The 17,959-nt window shown below is 42.4% G+C and overlaps 2 protein-coding genes across 2 annotated transcripts in view; one reads left to right on the forward strand and one right to left on the reverse strand.

Moving 5' to 3' along the window:
- LOC115778064 (protein kinase C-binding protein NELL1) overlaps window positions 1–17,959 on the forward strand; it is a 281,912-nt gene that overhangs the window by 137,080 nt on the left and 126,873 nt on the right. The gene's annotated exons all lie outside the window — the stretch shown is intronic.
- LOC115778063 (uncharacterized) lies at window positions 12,379–16,418 on the reverse strand. The gene is made up of 2 exons (XM_030726079.1): window positions 16,179–16,418; window positions 12,379–15,317 (listed from the first exon to the last, which is right to left on the reverse strand). The coding sequence occupies exons 1-2, from the start codon at window positions 16,304–16,306 to the stop codon at window positions 13,241–13,243; spliced, it is 2,205 nt and encodes a 734-aa protein (XP_030581939.1). The 5' UTR covers window positions 16,307–16,418; the 3' UTR covers window positions 12,379–13,240.

Raw genomic sequence — 17,959 nt, forward strand, 5'->3', positions numbered from 1 at the left:
TAGGTCTAAAACTAAGAGCTGGAAGGCAACTCTGGGACCATAATAGAGTTGTGTGTGTGTGTGTATGTGTACTGCTTTCTGATAAGGTTCCATCCACCTTTATTTGTTTAATAGGTGGTTACGTTCCAGTGCTCTGTTATCAGTGTTAAACATTAACCTCTGGGTTGCTGAGCTGTGAAAATTTAATTTGTCTGGTGGTCACCTGCTTTTGGCAAAAAACATCCAAACCAGAAGTAATTTATGAACAACTAATTAACATATGCAGAAAAAAAAAAACATTTAATGAATACAATGAACATTAACTGGAGCTTGTTTAACACATTGCTTTAAAGTAAATGTGGGACCCTTAATTAGAAAATTGCTGACATTCAGTTCTGGACTTCTGAAGTTATTAATGAGCCATTTAAAGTGGAAAAAAGTGAAAGGCTAAAACAGCAGCTCTAAAAACTTTTTGGAGGCTTGTATCTTTTTTCTTTAATTAATATTACTACTCAAATCATGTTTAATATTTTGAAGCAAGTGATCCAGTGGTGTTAACATATATAACTTTGGATTTCTATTCTTGGAATTACTCATTTTCTGCCTGTGACTGTGATCACGCATTTCTGCACTTTCAGATGAACTGACAGAACATGTGAGTGCATCAAAAATCCCCAGAGGTCCTTCCTACATTCATCACCACAGGGCTAATTAAGGGAGTGATGCGCTTGTTCAGTCTTCAGCTTTTTTTGGTTTTTGCAGAAAATCAAAAATGACAGCACGTGTAAAGGCAGAAGTTGTGCCTGAAAGGCCAGGTGTCAAGGTGAGTGTTTAAATGTTGTCAGTGAGGAAAAGCTGACTGATGCCTTCTGTTTATTGGCGCGCTTTCTCCCAAAGCTTTCATTCCTATAGCCAAGAGATGGCTGCACTGAAAGGCTGAGGGCGAATAAAGAGCAGCTGGTGGAGTTTTGCTTTGACCTTCATCTGGTGAACGTCCTGCAGTGGGCAGAGAAGAAGTCCCCGATGACAAGTGTGTAACTCCTCTGATGGATGACATACACACTAAGCTACTGGACAGACACACAAATGTGGCACGCACGCACATCTGTAGGCCATTTCTGTACTAGTGCAGTCCTTATAAAATACTGAAATTGCCATTTATTTATTTGTTCTCAGAGCAAACGTTCATTCTGTCCTTACACACATTCATGAATGGAAGTTATGCTGCATTTATTTGACCCACACACATTGTGAGCAGTTTAGGTATCACTTCAGATTCGTCAAACTTCTTGTATCGCAGACTCAGCGACTCACGGGGGGGGGGCTGTCTTACTTACTGGCACTAAATTTGGACGTTGACTCAATGAATGAAGTGTAAGAATTGCATGTAATGAATTTTACAGTGTGAAAAAGATATTTTTTAAATTATCCTATGTAGACTTTGTGTGTTGGGTCTGAATCAACAGTGATAAACCAGCTACATGACTGCCCACTGTGTGCAGTATATCCCAGTTCTATCCAGACAATAAATGGCAGCAATAAACAGAAATAAATAAGGGAAAATAAGGCTGTCTGGCTCAGCTTATTTACTGAGTATTTTCAACTGAAACAGTTTTCATCATATAACAAACCATGAGATTATTTATTTGAGCCGTGTCTCCAAAAATAGAGAAATTGCCTTCCCATACATCCGAACTACATCCTCTAACATTCAGCTTATCATTTGTTATCAGCATATCTTTTTCCATTTATGAAAGAGCTGTGACCTGACCATTTATGATAGGTTTGTAGTCTAACCAAGGAGGTTAGGAGCAAGTTTTTCTTTCTTTTGTTTTGGAGACAGGGTTGTTTATTTTCCTCCTGGAGTGCCTTGCCTACACTGGCAGAGATGAATTACTATAATCCTAAATGGAAAATGTCTAACGGAAAACTTGGAGCAGGTGAACGGGAATGAGAACAGCTGAATGATTCGATAAATGATTTCTGGGTTATCCCGAGGTGAGATCATTCAGTGAGTCACGTGGTGGACAAGGTGTCCTGTGCTTTAGTTGTTGATTTCATTACGAACAGTAATGATGTGGTAATGCCTTATCCTGTCAGAATACAGCAGCAGGATGTTGATGCCCTCCATTAACATAATGACAGGGCACACTATATTGTAAAGGCATATGGTGTCCATCTGATTGGCTGAGCTTAGGGTCAGCGATCAGGTTGGCACAATGAATAATGGGCTGAGAGGTTTCTGCTGCGTGTTTCCTTTGATGAAAAATGTTGCCATACAAAGCCTGTAATTAACTTAGCAGCTTGTAAACTGGTATTAAAGAACAACGTTGTCGGTTGTTTTTCTGAGATGATTTTCTCCATCCATTCAAGTTCTGTAACAGCTTTTCTCTTTCAAGGTCATGTGAGGATAACACTTTATCACATCATCCACCAGACAAGGCGCGGGTTTCCACGTTCGACCCTCGGCGCCTTTCCGAGGGCATCGTCTCTCTGTGGCTGTCCCAAAGTGCTCTAAGGGTAACACTGCCCAGAAACCAGTGTGTCTAAATTTGCCTTTCGTCTGCAGCAAAACATGGGCAGCACTCATTAAGGCTGATTACAACACTGGATAATGTCTGGGAGGTGAAATTTTGCAGATTTTTAGCACTGCCTCTTTTTAAGTCTCCTATGTCTACTTTTGTACTTCCTCGTTCAATAATAAATTCAACTCACTGACCCTTTGTTCTTGTGTATCGTTTTGTTGTGTGCAAGCACGCATCTCAAATAAGTGTCCTCAGGTGCAGACTGTGGTTCCGTTTAGGGGTCATCACAACAGGTGGTTACAGGATTCAGAGTGTTTTTTCCAGAATGCACAAAACGCGAGTCAGAACTCGGTGAATATTTATTGGTGGCGCTGAAGCTGAGTGGTTAACGGCTCCCGGAGAGTAAGCCATTTCCAAACTACAGCAAAAAAGACTGGATATGCAGTCCGACAGAGCCTAGTTTGTCTGTGGACATTAAATTTTGTCACAGACAGGCCTCGCTTTACCTTTGCTGAAGATTTTTAATCTCCTGTGAAATGGAAACAAAACTTTGCCTTCCCGAAGTCTCTGCTTTATAGACTGAGATATGCTGTTCAGTGCAGCGGCTGCAAAATTGCTCCCAATTAAATGTTCAGAAGAAAACCAAATAATGTCTGTGGTTGTGATTGGCAGAAGGTTAAACAGGCTCTTATCTGCAGGCACAGGATTTATAATCACACAGTGATGCTTGCACCACACCGCCACACCTGAGAGGCTGCTCTGTCTGCAAAGCCTTCTGCAAGGGTAGCTATCAGGCCATTAATCACAGTGCTGTAGCTGCCACCTGGCTGTTAATGCATGTGTTCACTAACGGCTTCCATCAGACCAGAGCTGGATCGGTTCAAGGTTCACTCGCATTGGTTAACCCAGCCCCCTCCACCACCCCCCTGCCCCGCCCCAAACATTCTTTTCACCCAGCTATTATTAAAGGGAACATGCACACTTTATCTTATTTAGAGGCAAAATGTCAGGGGCAACATTTACATACACGGGCCATTCTGTTGCTTAACAGTAATTTGGTTTTGAGTCAATGAATTTATATAAACCTCATGACCATTTACATCACGAGTACGGTGTGATGGGTAGTTATTACAATGCATTAACCTTGCTGCAGTTTCTGGGTAAATTATGCAACTATTGCGTGCGACCAGTGGTCAATCTCAGGAATTCACATCTTCACTTGGAAATGATCCACCCCACACCTCTACCACTCCCACTCAGTCAGGTTCAAAAGGCTTGTGGCAATATATTGAATCCACTGGTTACATGATTTGATTTGATATTAATTTTTTATTTTTTTAGAGAGCACAGTGTGAGGTCAAAGTCATTTTGAATCACTACAGCGATGGCACAAAGTTTTGAGAAAGACTCACCATCCAACTTTCAAGTAAACAGCCTCCAGGAATATTTGACACACTGACTTTGGTTACCTTGTTTCCTGAAGATCATTGCTAAGATATTTTGCTGACTGACTGATCCCACCAACAGTGACATATACAGACTGGCCAATTCATTAGGTCATTTATATGGGTATAAATAAGGGAAAATAAGGCTGTCTGGCTCAGCTTATTTACTGAGTATTTTCAACTGAAATAGTTTTCATCATATAACAAACCATGAGATTATTTATTTGAGCCGTGTCTCCAAAAATAGAGAAATTGCCTTCCCATACATCCGAACTACATCCTCTAACATTCAGCTTATCATTTGTTATCAGCATATCTTTTTCCATTTATGAAAGAGCTGTGACCTGACCATTTATGATAGGTTTGTAGTCTTTTTTTTTTTTTGCGTGTCCTTGCAGCCGCTGTCACTTGGTGTTGGCTCTCACTGCGGTATTGTATCACTTCCTGTTCCTGTTTCGGAGCACAGTGTTTTGCTGTCTGTTAGCTGTTATATCTGTATAACTCGATTTATCTGAATAATAACATATTTTTGTGTAATCTTCACCTACTTTAAATAGCATACTCTTTGCTGAATCACCTGTATTCACATTACTCACTTTATTTGTTTTTAGAAATTCGCTAGCTTAGCTCAGCTAGTAGCTTAGCCCTTAGCCGACTCACTACCAGCATGGCTTCTTCTCCTGTCTCTCCTGCACTTTCCTGCTCTGGGTGTCACATGTTTAGTTACTCCTCGGCCTCCTTTAGCAGTAACGGTACTTGTAATAAATGTAGTCTGTTTGTAGCTCTGGAGGCCAGGCTTTCTGAACTGGAGACTCGGCTCCGCACCCTGGAAAAACCTACATCTAGCCAGGCCCCTGTAGCGGGTGCGGACCATGGTAGCTTAGCCGCCGTTAGCTCCCCCCCAGCAGATCCCGAGCAGCAGGGAAAACAGGCCAGCTGGGTGACGGTGAGGAGGAAGCGTAGTCCTAAGCAGAAGCCCCGGGTACACCACCAACCTGTTCACGTCTCTAACCGTTTTTCTCCACTCGGCGACACACCCGCCGAGGAACAAACTCTGGTTATTGGTGACTCTGTTTTGAGAAACGTGAAGCTAGAGACACCGGCGACCATAGTCAAATGTCTTCCAGGGGCCAGAGCAGGCGACATTCATGGAAATTTGAAACTGCTGGCTAAGGCTAATCGTAGATTTGGTAAGATCATTATTCACGTCGGCAGTAATGACACCCGGTTACGCCAATCGGAGGTCACTAAAATTAATATTGACTCGGTGTGTAACTTTGCTAAAACGATGTCGGACTCTGTAGTTTTCTCTGGGCCCCTCCCCAATCAGACCAGGAGCGACATGTTTAGCCGCATGTTCTCCTTGAATCGCTGGCTGTCTGAGTGGTGTCCAAAAAATGACGTGGGCTTCATAGATAATTGGCAAAGTTTCTGGGGAAAACCTGGTCTTGTTAGGAGAGACGGCATCCATCCCACTTTGGATGGAGCAGCTCTCATTTCTAGAAATCTGGCCAAATTTATTAACCCTCCTAAAAACTGACTACCCAGGGTTGAGACCAGGAAGCAGAGTTGCAGTCTTACACGCCTCTCTGCAGCTTCTCTCCTCCTGCCATCCCCCCAAAACCCCATCCCCATAGAGTCGGTGCCTGCTCCCAGACCACCAAAAACCAAAGCTAAAATCAGCAAAAAGCTATTTAAGCATAAAAATTCAAAAACAATAAATAATACAGCTTCATCAACTGCACCAAAAAATAAAACAATTAAATGTGGATTATTAAACATTAGGTCTCTCTCTTCCAAGTCCCTATTAGTAAATGATTTAATAATTGATCAACGTATTGATTTATTCTGCCTTACAGAAACCTGGTTACAGCAGGATGAATATGTTAGTTTAAATGAATCAACACCCCTGAGTCACAGTAACTGTCAGAATGCTCGAAGCACAGGTCGAGGAGGAGGATTAGCTGCAATCTTCAATTCCAGTTTATTAATTAATCAAAGACCCAGACAAAGTTTTCATTCTTTTGAAAGCCTGACTCTTAGTCTTGTCCATCCTAATTGGGAAAATCAAAAACCTGTTTTATTTGTTATTATCTATCGTCCACCTGGTCCTTACTCAGAGTTTCTGTCTGATTTCTCAGACTTTTTATCTGATTTAGTGCTCAGTTCAGATAAAATAATTATAGTGGGTGATTTTAACATCCATGTAGATGCTGAGAATGACAGCCTCAACACTGCATTTAATCTATTGTTAGATTCAATTGGCTTCTCTCAAAATGTAAAGGAGCCCACCCACCACTTTAATCATACTCTGGATCTTGTCCTGACATATGGCATAGAAACTGAAGACTTAACAGTATTCCCTGAAAGCCCCCTCCTGTCTGATCATTTCTTAGTAACATTTACATTTACTTTAATGGATTACACAGCAGCGGGGAATAAGTTTTATTACAGTAGAAGTCTTTCTGAAAGTGCTGTAACTAAGTTTAAGGATCTAATTCCTTCATTGTTATGCTCTTCAGTGCCATGTGCCAACACAGTGCAGAGCAGCTACCTAAACTCTGCTCCCAGTGAGGTCGATTATCTCGTCAATAATTTTACATCCTCACTGCGTATAACTTTGGATACTGTGGCTCCTCTGAAAAGGAAAGCTTCAAATCAGAAGTGCCTGACTCCGTGGTATAATTCACAAACGCACAGCTTAAAGCAGATAACCCGAAAGCTGGAGAGGGAATGGCGTCTCACTAAATTAGAAGATGCTCATTTAGCCTGGAAAAAAAGTTTGTTGCTCTATAAAAAAGCCCTCCGTAAAGCTAGGACATCTTACTATTCATCATTAATTGAAGAAAATAAGAACAACCCCAGGTTTCTTTTCAGCACTGTAGCCAGGCTGACAAAGAGTCAGAGCTCTGTAGAGCCGAGTATTCCTTTCACGTTAACTAGTAGTGACTTCATGGATTTCTTTACAAATAAAATTTTAGACATTAGAGAAAAAATTATTCATAACCATCTCAAAGATTATTCTTCATGTTCGGCTGCTTTCAGCACTGCTGGTATTTGTTTAGACTCTTTTGCTCCAGTTGATCTTTCAGAGTTAACTTCAATAGTTACTTCCTCCAAACCAGCAACATGTTTGTTAGATCCCATTCCTACTAGACTGTTCAAAGAAGTCTTTCCAATTATTGATGCTTCAATCTTAAAAATGATCAATCAGTCTTTATTAGTTGGCTATGTACCACAGACCTTCAAGGTGGCTGTAATTAAACCTCTGCTTAAAAAGCCATCACTTGACCCAGTTGTCTTAGCTAATTATAGGCCAATCTCCAACCTTCCTTTTCTCTCAAAGATTCTTGAAAGAGTAGTTGTAAAACAGCTAACTGATCATCTGCAGAGGAACGGTTTATTTGAAGAGTTTCAGTCAGGTTTCAGAATTCATCACAGTACAGAAACAGCATTAGTGAAGGTTACAAATGATCTTCTTAGAGCCTCTGACAGTGGACTCATCTCTGTTCTTGTCCTGTTGGACCTCAGTGCAGCTTTTGATACTGTTGACCATAACATTCTATTACAGAGATTAGAGCATACTATAGGTATTAAAGGTACTGCACTGCAGTGGTTTGAATCATATTTATCTCATAGACTCCAATTTGTTCATGTAAATGGGGAGTCTTCTTCACACACTAAGGTTAATTATGGAGTTCCACAGGGTTCTGTGCTAGGACCAATTTTATTTACATTATACATGCTTCCCTTAGGCAGTATTATTAGAAAGCACTGCATCAATTTTCATTGTTATGCAGATGATACTCAGCTTTACCTATCAATGAAGCCAGATGACACACATCAATTAGTTAAACTGCAGGAATGTCTTAAAGACATTAAGGCCTGGATGACCTCTAATTTCCTGCTTCTAAATTCAGATAAAACTGAAATTCTTGTTCTCGGCCCCACAAATCTTAGAAACATGGTGTCTAACCAGATACTTACTATGGATGGCATTACTTTGGCCTCCAGTAACACTGTGAGAAATCTTGGAGTCATTTTTGACCAGGATATGTCCTTCAATGCACATATTAAACAAATATGTAGGACCGCTTTTTTGCATTTGCGCAATATTTCTAAAATTAGAAACATCCTTTCTCAGAGTGATGCTGAAAAGCTCATTCATGCATTTATTACTTCTAGGCTGGATTATTGTAATTCATTATTATCAGGCTGTCCTAAAAGCTTCCTGAAAAGCCTTCAGCTGATCCAAAATGCTGCAGCTAGAGTCCTGACAGGGACTAGAAAGAGAGAGCATATTTCTCCCATATTGGCTTCTCTTCATTGGCTCCCTGTTAAATCTAGAATAGAATTTAAAATTCTTCTCCTCACATACAAGGTCTTGAATAATCAGGCACCATCTTATCTCAAAGACCTCATAGTACCATATCACCCCAACAGAGCACTTCGCTCTCAGACTGCTGGCTTACTTGTGGTTCCTCGGATACTTAAGAGTAGAATGGGAGGCAGAGCCTTCAGCTTTCAGGCGCCTCTTCTGTGGAACCAGCTTCCAGCTTGGATTCGGGAGACAGACACCCTCTCTATTTTTAAGATTAGGCTTAAAACTTTCCTTTATGATAAAGCTTATAGTTAGGGCTGGATCAGGTGACCCTGAACCATCCCTTAGTTATGCTGCTATAGGCCTAGTCTGCTGGGGGGTTCACATAATGCACTGTTTCTCATTCACCTTATTTACGTTGTTTATACTCCACTCTGCATTTAATCATTAATTGATATTAATCTCTGGCTCTCTTCCACAGCATGTCTTTCTCTCCCCTCAGCCCAACCGGTCGCGGCAGATGACTGCCCCTCCCTGAGCCTGGTTCTGCTGGAGGTTTCTTCCTGTTAAAAGGGAGTTTTTCCTTTCCACTGTCGCCAAGTGCTTGCTCATAGGGGGTCGTTTTGACTGTTGGGTTTTTTCTGTATTATTGTAGGGTCTTTACCCACAATACAAAGCGCCTTGAGGCGACAGTTTGTTGTGATTTGGCGCTATATAAATAAAATTGAATTGAATAAAATTGAATTGAATTGAAATTGAATTGAATTGAATTAACCAAGGAGGTTAGGAGCAAGTTTTTCTTTCTTTTGTTTTGGAGACAGGGTTGTTTATTTTCCTCCTGGAGTGCCTTGCCTACACTGGCAGAGATGAATTACTATAATCCTAAATGGAAAATGTCTAACGGAAAACTTGGAGCAGGTGAACGGGAATGAGAACAGCTGAATGATTCGATAAATGATTTCTGGGTTATCCCGAGGTGAGATCATTCAGTGAGTCACGTGGTGGACAAGGTGTCCTGTGCTTTAGTTGTTGATTTCATTACGAACAGTAATGATGTGGTAATGCCTTATCCTGTCAGAATACAGCAGCAGGATGTTGATGCCCTCCATTAACATAATGACAGGGCACACTATATTGTAAAGGCATATGGTGTCCATCTGATTGGCTGAGCACCTTGCAAGTAACCCGTTTGTTTGAGATGATTTGAGCTTTGTGACATGGCGTGACACTGGTGGCAGCGGATGAGTACACGGTGGTCAGAAAGAGATTGAAATGATCAGCAGCAATATGCTCAATTGGTACCCAAAGTGTGCCAAGAGAATCTATTTCACACCATTACACCACCAGCAGCAGCCTCGACAGTTCATGCAAGGTGAGATGGATCAATGTTTTCATGTTGTTTATGCCGAATTCTGATCCTACCATCTGAATGTCATTGGAGAAATCCAGACTCATCAGACCAGGCAACTTTTTCTAACCTTTTTTGCCCAATTTTGGTGAGCGTGTGTGAATTGTAGCCGCAGTTTCCTGTTTTTAGCTGACAGAAGTGGCACCTGGTGTGGTCTTCTGCTGCTTCAAGGTTTGACATATTATCAGAAATGCTTTTCTAACTTGGTTGTAACAAGTGGTAACTGGCGTTACTGTTAGCTTCCTGTCAGCTTGAAGCTGTCTGGCCGTTCTGACCGCTGACATCAACAAGGCATTTTGACCCAGAGAACTGCCACACACTGGCGCTCACATTTTCTCTTTTTCAGACCATTCTCTGGAAACTCTAGAGATGGTTGTGCAGGAAAATCCCAGATCTGCACTTTCTGAAACATTCAGATGAGCCCATCTGGCATTAACTATGTTTACATGCCTGAATGTATAAGGCTGCTGCCGTGTCATTGGCTGGCTAAATATCTGCATTAATGAGCAAACACGTTTAGTTTACAAACTAAAAGATAAAGGCGTCGTCCCTTAGCTTGAGGTATGGAAGCCTAATAAAATACAGACTTCATCCTTAGAAAAAGTTAACTTTACCAGGAACAAAACTAAGAAAACCATTTTCTTCAGGGATGTTGTGTACTGTATTATCAAAAATGTGTAACCCATGTAAACATCAGATAATTCAAACATAACCTACCTGAAAAAAAATCACGAGGGAATATATTAGTGTCTCAGTTTAAAATCATTAAACATACTGCATCATTAACTGAACACAGACATCAGGCATTTATAGCTTTGAGAGTTGAGTTAGCTGAATTAGAAGGCACAAATTATCACTTGATTGTATTTTCAGGTCTAATTAGAGACACTGAGAGCTGCTCACTGTTTCACACCTTCACGCGAGAGCTCCTGTAGATGTAAACACCACACAGACACACACACACACACACACACACACGGGGGACCAGCAGTGCATGTGACAACTTTCACATCTGCTGCACTTCTTTTGTTTAATTTAGATTCTTAATAACTGATGAACTACTGAAGCCCCCCCCCCCCCCCCCCCCCCCCCCCCCCCCCAGTTTCTTCGGAATGCATTAGTCAGTCATAACAACATAATAGGGGTTGAAATGTAGAATAATCTCACCCTGAAAATGCTATATTTGAAAAAGTTATTGCTGGCTTTGAGTTGTAATTACTCCACGCTGTGCCAAACAGCTTGAAAATGTCCAAGTCTCTCCAAAACAGCTTTTATGATAACAAAATGTTGGATTTGTAACCCTCGGTGTACCACATCACTGGTTTACATGTTGAACATCACTTCATCGTGTCTCAAATATCTGTTCCAAAGAGCCAAAATCATCTGCACTCAATCCTATTTGTCCAGCGTGCCAGAATCAGCACTAAATGTGACCTTTATAAATATTAAATCATATAAATAGCCCTTATTCACACACAAATTATACTCCAAAATCATGGCCACGAATTTAAAATAATTGTTCATTTTTATTCAGAAAGGACACATAGAAAAACAACTCTAAATTCCCTTTATATCCCACACACAAATAATGATACAAAACAGGTTCATTTAATGACAAATAACTTGGAAAATACAATAAAGAGGTCATTCATGGGTACTAGGGCAGCCCATAATGACTTAGACACTAACTCTGGAAATGACTTCATATAAAAGCACAGATGCGAACATGTGATATCTTTTCAAGGTTGGAGCAGCTCATTTCCAAAAGGAGGACAGGAAAATGAGACTCTAAAGTTGCTTCTTCTGGGCTTGCGACGCATAGAGCTTTAATAATTCAGTAAACACAGAACTTCTTACATATGCATAAACATTTATAAATTCTAGATCAAGTAGGAAAGTAGTCCATAAGAATGTTTTCAGTGTTTGACCTGACACAAGTTCTACGCAGTGAGGAAAATGAACCTCTAGTAGCTCCGGGGCACTTTGTCTTCAAAACACCTCATATAGGTTTCTTATAGCTGCCTGCGAGCTATGCTGGTGGATCCTAAAGCGGGCCCACATTATACTGTTTGCTGGAGCTCAAAGTGAAGAAGCGGAACTCATCTGACAACAAGAAATGCAACGCAAATTAGCTCCATCCATCATTTCCTGAGATAACTAAAGTGGTCAAATGAGCATAAACCATGCTAACAGAAATAAACATTTTTTTTTTGTTTGTTTTATTCTAAATAACAAAAATCATGTGAACACATTCAGTGGCAGACTAAATAAACTGAGTCATACGTTATATTCAAGTGTCATTCCCGTTTCTCCTCGAAATCACATTCCTGGAATCAGGTACAAAAGTCATTTCAAGTTTCAGAGATTTTAGGAAAAGATCTTGCATTTAAAAAAAAGGGAAAGAAACGGTGGCGCAGTGGTTAGCACTGCTGCCTCACAGTTAGAATACCATCTGGAAGGCCTGGGTTCAATTCCACCTTGGCCCAGGCCTCTCCCTCTCTCTGTGTGGAGTTTGCATGTTCTCCCCGTGCTTGCGTGGGTTTCCTCCGGGTACTCCGGTTTCCTCCCACATTCCAAAGACATGCACTTACTGGGGTTAGGTTAATTGGCTAATCTAAATTGCCCATAGGTGTGACTGAGTGCGTGAATGTGAGTGTGAAAGGTTGTCTGTCACTCCGTGTTGGCCCTGCAACAGGCTGGCGACCTGTTCAGGGTGTACCCTGCCTCTCGCCCTATGACAGCTGGGATAGGCTCCAGCCCCCCCGCGACCCTTAACAGGATGTGCGGAAGCGAATGGATGGATGGATGGAAAGAAATGAGTGTAAGTATCCATTTTTGAGGTAGAGCTAGACAGACATAAAACCTGGTTGTGAGACATCATCTCAGAATGGTTTAGAATGGCTCAGAATGGTTCAGTCCAAAGGTTCACGGATCTTGGACTCCATTTGATTAAACATTAAAGCACATTACTTTGTATGACTGGACACGGCTTTAGGATAAGATTTGTGAAGAAAATTGTCCAGCACCTGCTCCTGAAGAGTATGATGTTCAGTTTAACAAGCTGGTGAGTGGAAATCACCTCCTGAGTTTCCTCCTAAGCTTTGCTGGTGACGGGCTCTCATTCAAGTTAACTCAGTAGTACTGTGACATACTGATTCCAGGTTTGTAAGACAAAGACACATCAGAAATTCCACTATGAGGTATTCACAGAGTATCTGAGCTGTAAAAATCACACACTGAATGGGTGATGACTGCAAAGGTGTCACCTGCTAAAGCCCCGTGTGGCACTTAAGAGAGTACCTTCATTTTAAAGGTTAATTCTACCAGTCAAGATAATCAAGTCCTCTGCTGGTTCATTAACCGCAGGCCTTTAGGTTTATATTCCAGTCTGCAACTTAAGACACCATTTCGGCAGACCTGTAAAGTACAAATATATATGGGGTAACGTCACGACTACCTGGGAAGTTTGGCAAAGGTCGGAAAAGGCAGCTGCCATTTCTTCTATCAGTGATAATTAAAATGCATATATTTATAAAAGGCAGTTCACTGTAATCCTGGTCACTCACACACAGATGTTATTGCTTCGATGCCACTCGGAGTAGCAATTCCTTAAAGAAGTGATACACAGTGTTTTGTGGCAGGTGCTGCAATAGATTGGAGACTTCCTTTTGCAGACCACACACACTCTCCTGCCGATGGTGCCTCGATATCTGGGGGCCACGTGGCTCATTTGCTCGACAAAGTATGCGGGCAGGTGACCTAACCCCAGAGAATCCGAGGCTTTAGCAGGTGAAACGTTGGTGGACAGAGGAGGATGCGAGCCAGGGGCCGAGTTAACGTGGGAAGGAGCTGAGGTAACAGGTACGCCGGATGAAGAGCACTGGCCCGCTTTGGATGGAGAGGCAGGAGGCACTGGGGCTGCAGAGGCAGGCGGGACTTTAAACGGCGAACTGAGAGTCAGTTTGAAAGGAGAGGGAGGCAACATATAATTATGCGGAGCCGAGCGGCTCGGACCGGAACCAATCTCGGCCAGGGACAGGATGAGCTGCTCCCTGAAGCTCTTCTGCGTGAGCATGGGCCGACTCTGCAGTTTGCACATTTCTTTGTGGAGGATGAAGGCGTTCACCGTGGCTATGTCCACAAAGTGATAAAACAGAGTCTTGTACCATTTGTGGGTCTTGTGTAGGACATTGTAGTAGCCAATGAGTGCGTCCGACAAGTCAACACCCCCCATGTACTGGTTGTAATCTTTGATGCAGCCTGGAATAGGCACGTGCCTCACTGTCCACTGCCCGTCTGCATTTTTCACTTTGCGCTTTGCCACGTCGTGGCTGTATGCTTTATGTATAGAGGAACACATCGTTACCTCCCTGGTGTCAAACCACCTAACAAACAACAACTCTCCTTTTCTGATCCACTGAATTGTGCCCCTTGGTGTTTTCTCTGGCACGTTATCCTTTTTCGTTTTGGGGAAACCAGCTACATTTGAACGAACTGTGCCACACGCCCAGATTTTTCTCTTGAGGAGATCAAGGAATAAAGTAGGGCTTGTGTAATAGTTATCCACGTAGAGCTTGTATCCTCTACCTAGAAACGGGATGTTCAGGAGTCGCATGACGGCATCGTAGCCCGCCCCCTTCCCACTGGGTTCACTTTCTCTTCCACCATACACATAAAAGTTAAGGGTGTAGCCGCACACTGAGTCTGCCAACACAAAAAGCTTAAACCCCCATTTTGTTGGCTTGTTTCTGATGTACTGCTTCAACCCGATCCTTGCTTTGCTCGCCACCATTCGTTCATCTATCGAGATATACTGGTGGGGGTGAAAGAATGTGCAGCAGGCCTCCAAAATCTGCTTGTAGAGCGGCTTTATCTTGCAAAGTCTGTCAAACCCAGGAGTCCCTTTTTTTTGGTCATTGGCCGCTTCAACAGCAGGATCATTCATGTGCAGACTGCGGGAAATGGCAAGGAAGCGTCTGCAAGGCATCACAGAGGCAGGAAATGGCAGGCGAAAGAGCTCAGATCCTCTCCAGTATTCCCTCAGAGTTTTTAGTGGTACAATACCCATATAAATGACAAGGCAGATGAAGGAGTACATATCGGCTGCTGTGACTGGGACCCACTTTTCCTTTTGGGCTTGGTGTTTGATTTTTCCATAGGCGTTGGTGTTTTTCACCAGTGTATCAATTACTGTGGCAGAGAAGAACAGCTGGAACAGCTCGAGGGGCGTGTAATGCGCTGTTCTGTTCAGCTGCGGCCCAGCGTCCCTCGCAGGTCTGAACCGTGGCTGAGGAGGCTCAACATCTTCCTCCTCAATACCGCGCCACCTGTCTTCATCATCTGCTTCACCCCCGTTCGCTTGCACATGCTGACTTTCCGCTTGCTGCTTCCCCCTCGTAGTGTTCTTACGTGGGGTGGGCGGCGTCTTGCGAGGGCAGGCGGAGGAGTCTTTTTTGGGCGTGGATGCACAGCGGCTCTTTTTTCGGCGGGGACTCCATTCCCACTTCTTAGGTGTGGATTTTAGGGGTGACAATGTTGTTGAAGCTGATGCAGAGGAGCATCGCCTCTTTGAAGCTCTTCTCCTCCTTGGCCTTATATCCAAGTCTTTTTCTGAACTGGATTCATCAGTGACGTCTTCCCTATACATAAAACAGACAGACAAGGGTCAGTTAAATAGGAGGTAATGCTTCTTCTCTCTTGATAGAATTGTTACTTGCAACCTCAACCCTGCTCTTCTAACACATCTAAAAGTGCAACAGTGAATTAAGTGGTCATTATCCTGACTAAAATAATATTAATGCTATTCATTTAAGTGCCACCACTTTAATATTTATATTATAAAACTTGTGAGAACATAATAATATTAATCCCACTGGAACTGGGAGCCCTGATATTACAAGCACTGTAGTGGAGTGGCTTAAGAAAATTATATGTTGATGAAGCATGGTGATGCAGGGGTTAGAGGGGCTGCCTTTTTGCATGGAGCTTTCATGTGACCTTTAATGTCATGCATTTTATTACCTTCATTTATTATTATTATCATAACCAATAGATCAGGTTAAATGTGCAGTTGAAAAAAAAGGGGGGGGGGGGTATTTTGTGCACACTGCACCCACCCCCACCGCCCCTCTCCATTGGACCACTTGTTTTGTAAAACCTAAGGCCGCCCCTGCGGGTCCGCATATGGTTTACGCTTTATGTTTTGTGCCGTGCTTGCACTAAACAAAAAGATGCGGCGCTAGTGGTGCACAAAAGACACTTATAATTATAGCGAGCAACCTGCAGCGCACAATAGGCGTGATATCCGTGTAGCCTTTGCGGGATTTCTGCAGATTGGCCCACCCGTGTCAACTTAAGGAAGGACAAAGGGCAGCGTGTACGGGCAGCGTGTACGGACAGGCGCAACACTACACTATCACTTTAGTCTGCCCGTGTTTGCCTCTGTGTGCCCAGCGCGTCGTACATAGTGAAGGCAGGTGCAATTTTGTTGGAGTACTCACTTATTTGATCCTCGGGCATGACTACTTGGGATGTAGTCCTCGTCGAGACTGCAATCGCTATACTCGCTCTCAGACTCCGACTCTGAGGAGAGTGCTGCCAATTCACTGTCAGAGTCTGAAAGAAACATCGCTTTCCAGTCTTTTCCTTCTGAAGAAAGTTTTAGCGGTGAGTTCCCTTCCCCAGAGGGTCCTTCCACTCCCCATTCGCCCTACGCAACACAACACTCATTCATTCACTCACACACACACACACACACACACACACACACACACACACACACACACACACACACACACACACACACACACACTTTTTTTACGCGGGGCCGCTGGTCCTATTGGATGTCCCACCTACTGCTTACCACATATAACGAACCAGCTCCATTGGCTCGCATAATGAAACACTCCTGGGATTGGCTGAGGAAACTTAATGACCTGTAGGTCCCTGTGATGGGGAGGGGGGGGGGGTCTAAATAACTGATGAACAGATGCACTTTGGGTAAAGCATAACTAACTTACTTTCAGTTAGTTTATGACAAAGTCCGTCAGGTTTGAAATGTAAAGTGTGGGATTAATCGAGGAATAAACGCTTATCTGCATTTGCAAGTGCCAGTAGTTTTTTGTTTGTTTGTTTAGCAGTACATATTAAAAATATTTAGCAATCCTATTTTTAAAATAATAAACGATTTTGGATCTAGCTTCACCTCGATGATTTAATGCTAATAATGCTTATGATCAATCACAGTGTCCCTTCCTGATGCTCACTTGGTTGGGCATATATAATACTGGCTATATGAAGGTTTGATTATTACTAATCTTTTTCTTTTTTTTTTTTTTTTTTGAGAGTAACAAAAATCCTTACTAATGCCACACAGCACAAAACAAATCACAAATTGAATTCATAGACATCATAGTGGGTGGCATTGTGGTGTAAATGTGGATTTTTATTTAATCCACACAAACCATTTTGCTGCACCACAACTGAAACCAGGCACCCCTGGTACTCCTCTCACCCCTTCAGCCGCAGGATCAGAAAGTTTATCAGCGTTGCGCAGACATCTGTAGTCTCTGCTGGTAGGTTTAGCTTGCTTTTCTGTATGAGTCATTGTGATTTGACTTTCTTATAAATGCAGCGCCATGAACAAATGAAAATATGCCCATTGTTCCCCTTAACGTGATTATCATTCTAAGTGAGGCATGCTGTTGATGCTCTGTTCTGAATTCATTTATTGACCATAAGCCACACATCGAGCATCATCATTCAGAAGCCCACATTGCTTTAATCTTGTGTGATACAATCATCATCTATCAGATATAATTTCTTTCTTGTGCTAGTGAGCATTTGTTTATCATTTTTTTTTTTTTTTAATCACCTCACAGAGTGCAAAGCATGGTGGATAAGTCTTTGATATGTGAATTTAGCAGCCTTACTATTATCTAAGACAGCGGATTTGTCAGCTGCGTGGGCAGGGCGACGTACACTAATGTGTTTGGAAGTGCAGGGATCTCATAATCATCTCTGCTATTTGCTGTGAGTCTGACCAGCCAGCAACAGCGTGACCTTGCGTCACCTTTCCCATTAAAACTCAAACAGTGGTGAGGAGACTGAATACACTCCCACTCGCTCTTAAAACGAAGGTTCTCGAAGCAGTGTGGAACGGAGCTGAATGAAGAAGCCCAAGCGATGAGGTTTAGAAGGTTATAGTCAAACGGTGTTGTCTGCCTCCTTTGCAAACTTTTTGCAACAAAAGATTTAAATCACTTTGGAGAAGGAAATTTTA

The sequence above is a fragment of the Archocentrus centrarchus genome, chromosome 3, assembly GCF_007364275.1.
Source record: "Archocentrus centrarchus isolate MPI-CPG fArcCen1 chromosome 3, fArcCen1, whole genome shotgun sequence".
Lineage (NCBI taxonomy): Eukaryota > Metazoa > Chordata > Actinopteri > Cichliformes > Cichlidae > Archocentrus > Archocentrus centrarchus.

Coding starts and splice junctions, on each gene's coding strand:
- LOC115778063 (XM_030726079.1), bottom strand. CDS start 16,306: ATGTTTCTTTCAGACTCTGACAGTGAATTGGCAGCACTCTCCTCAGAG. Junction 15,318..16,178: donor CATGCCCGAGGATCAAATAA/GTGAGTACTCCA, acceptor TTTTATGTATAG/GGAAGACGTCACTGATGAAT.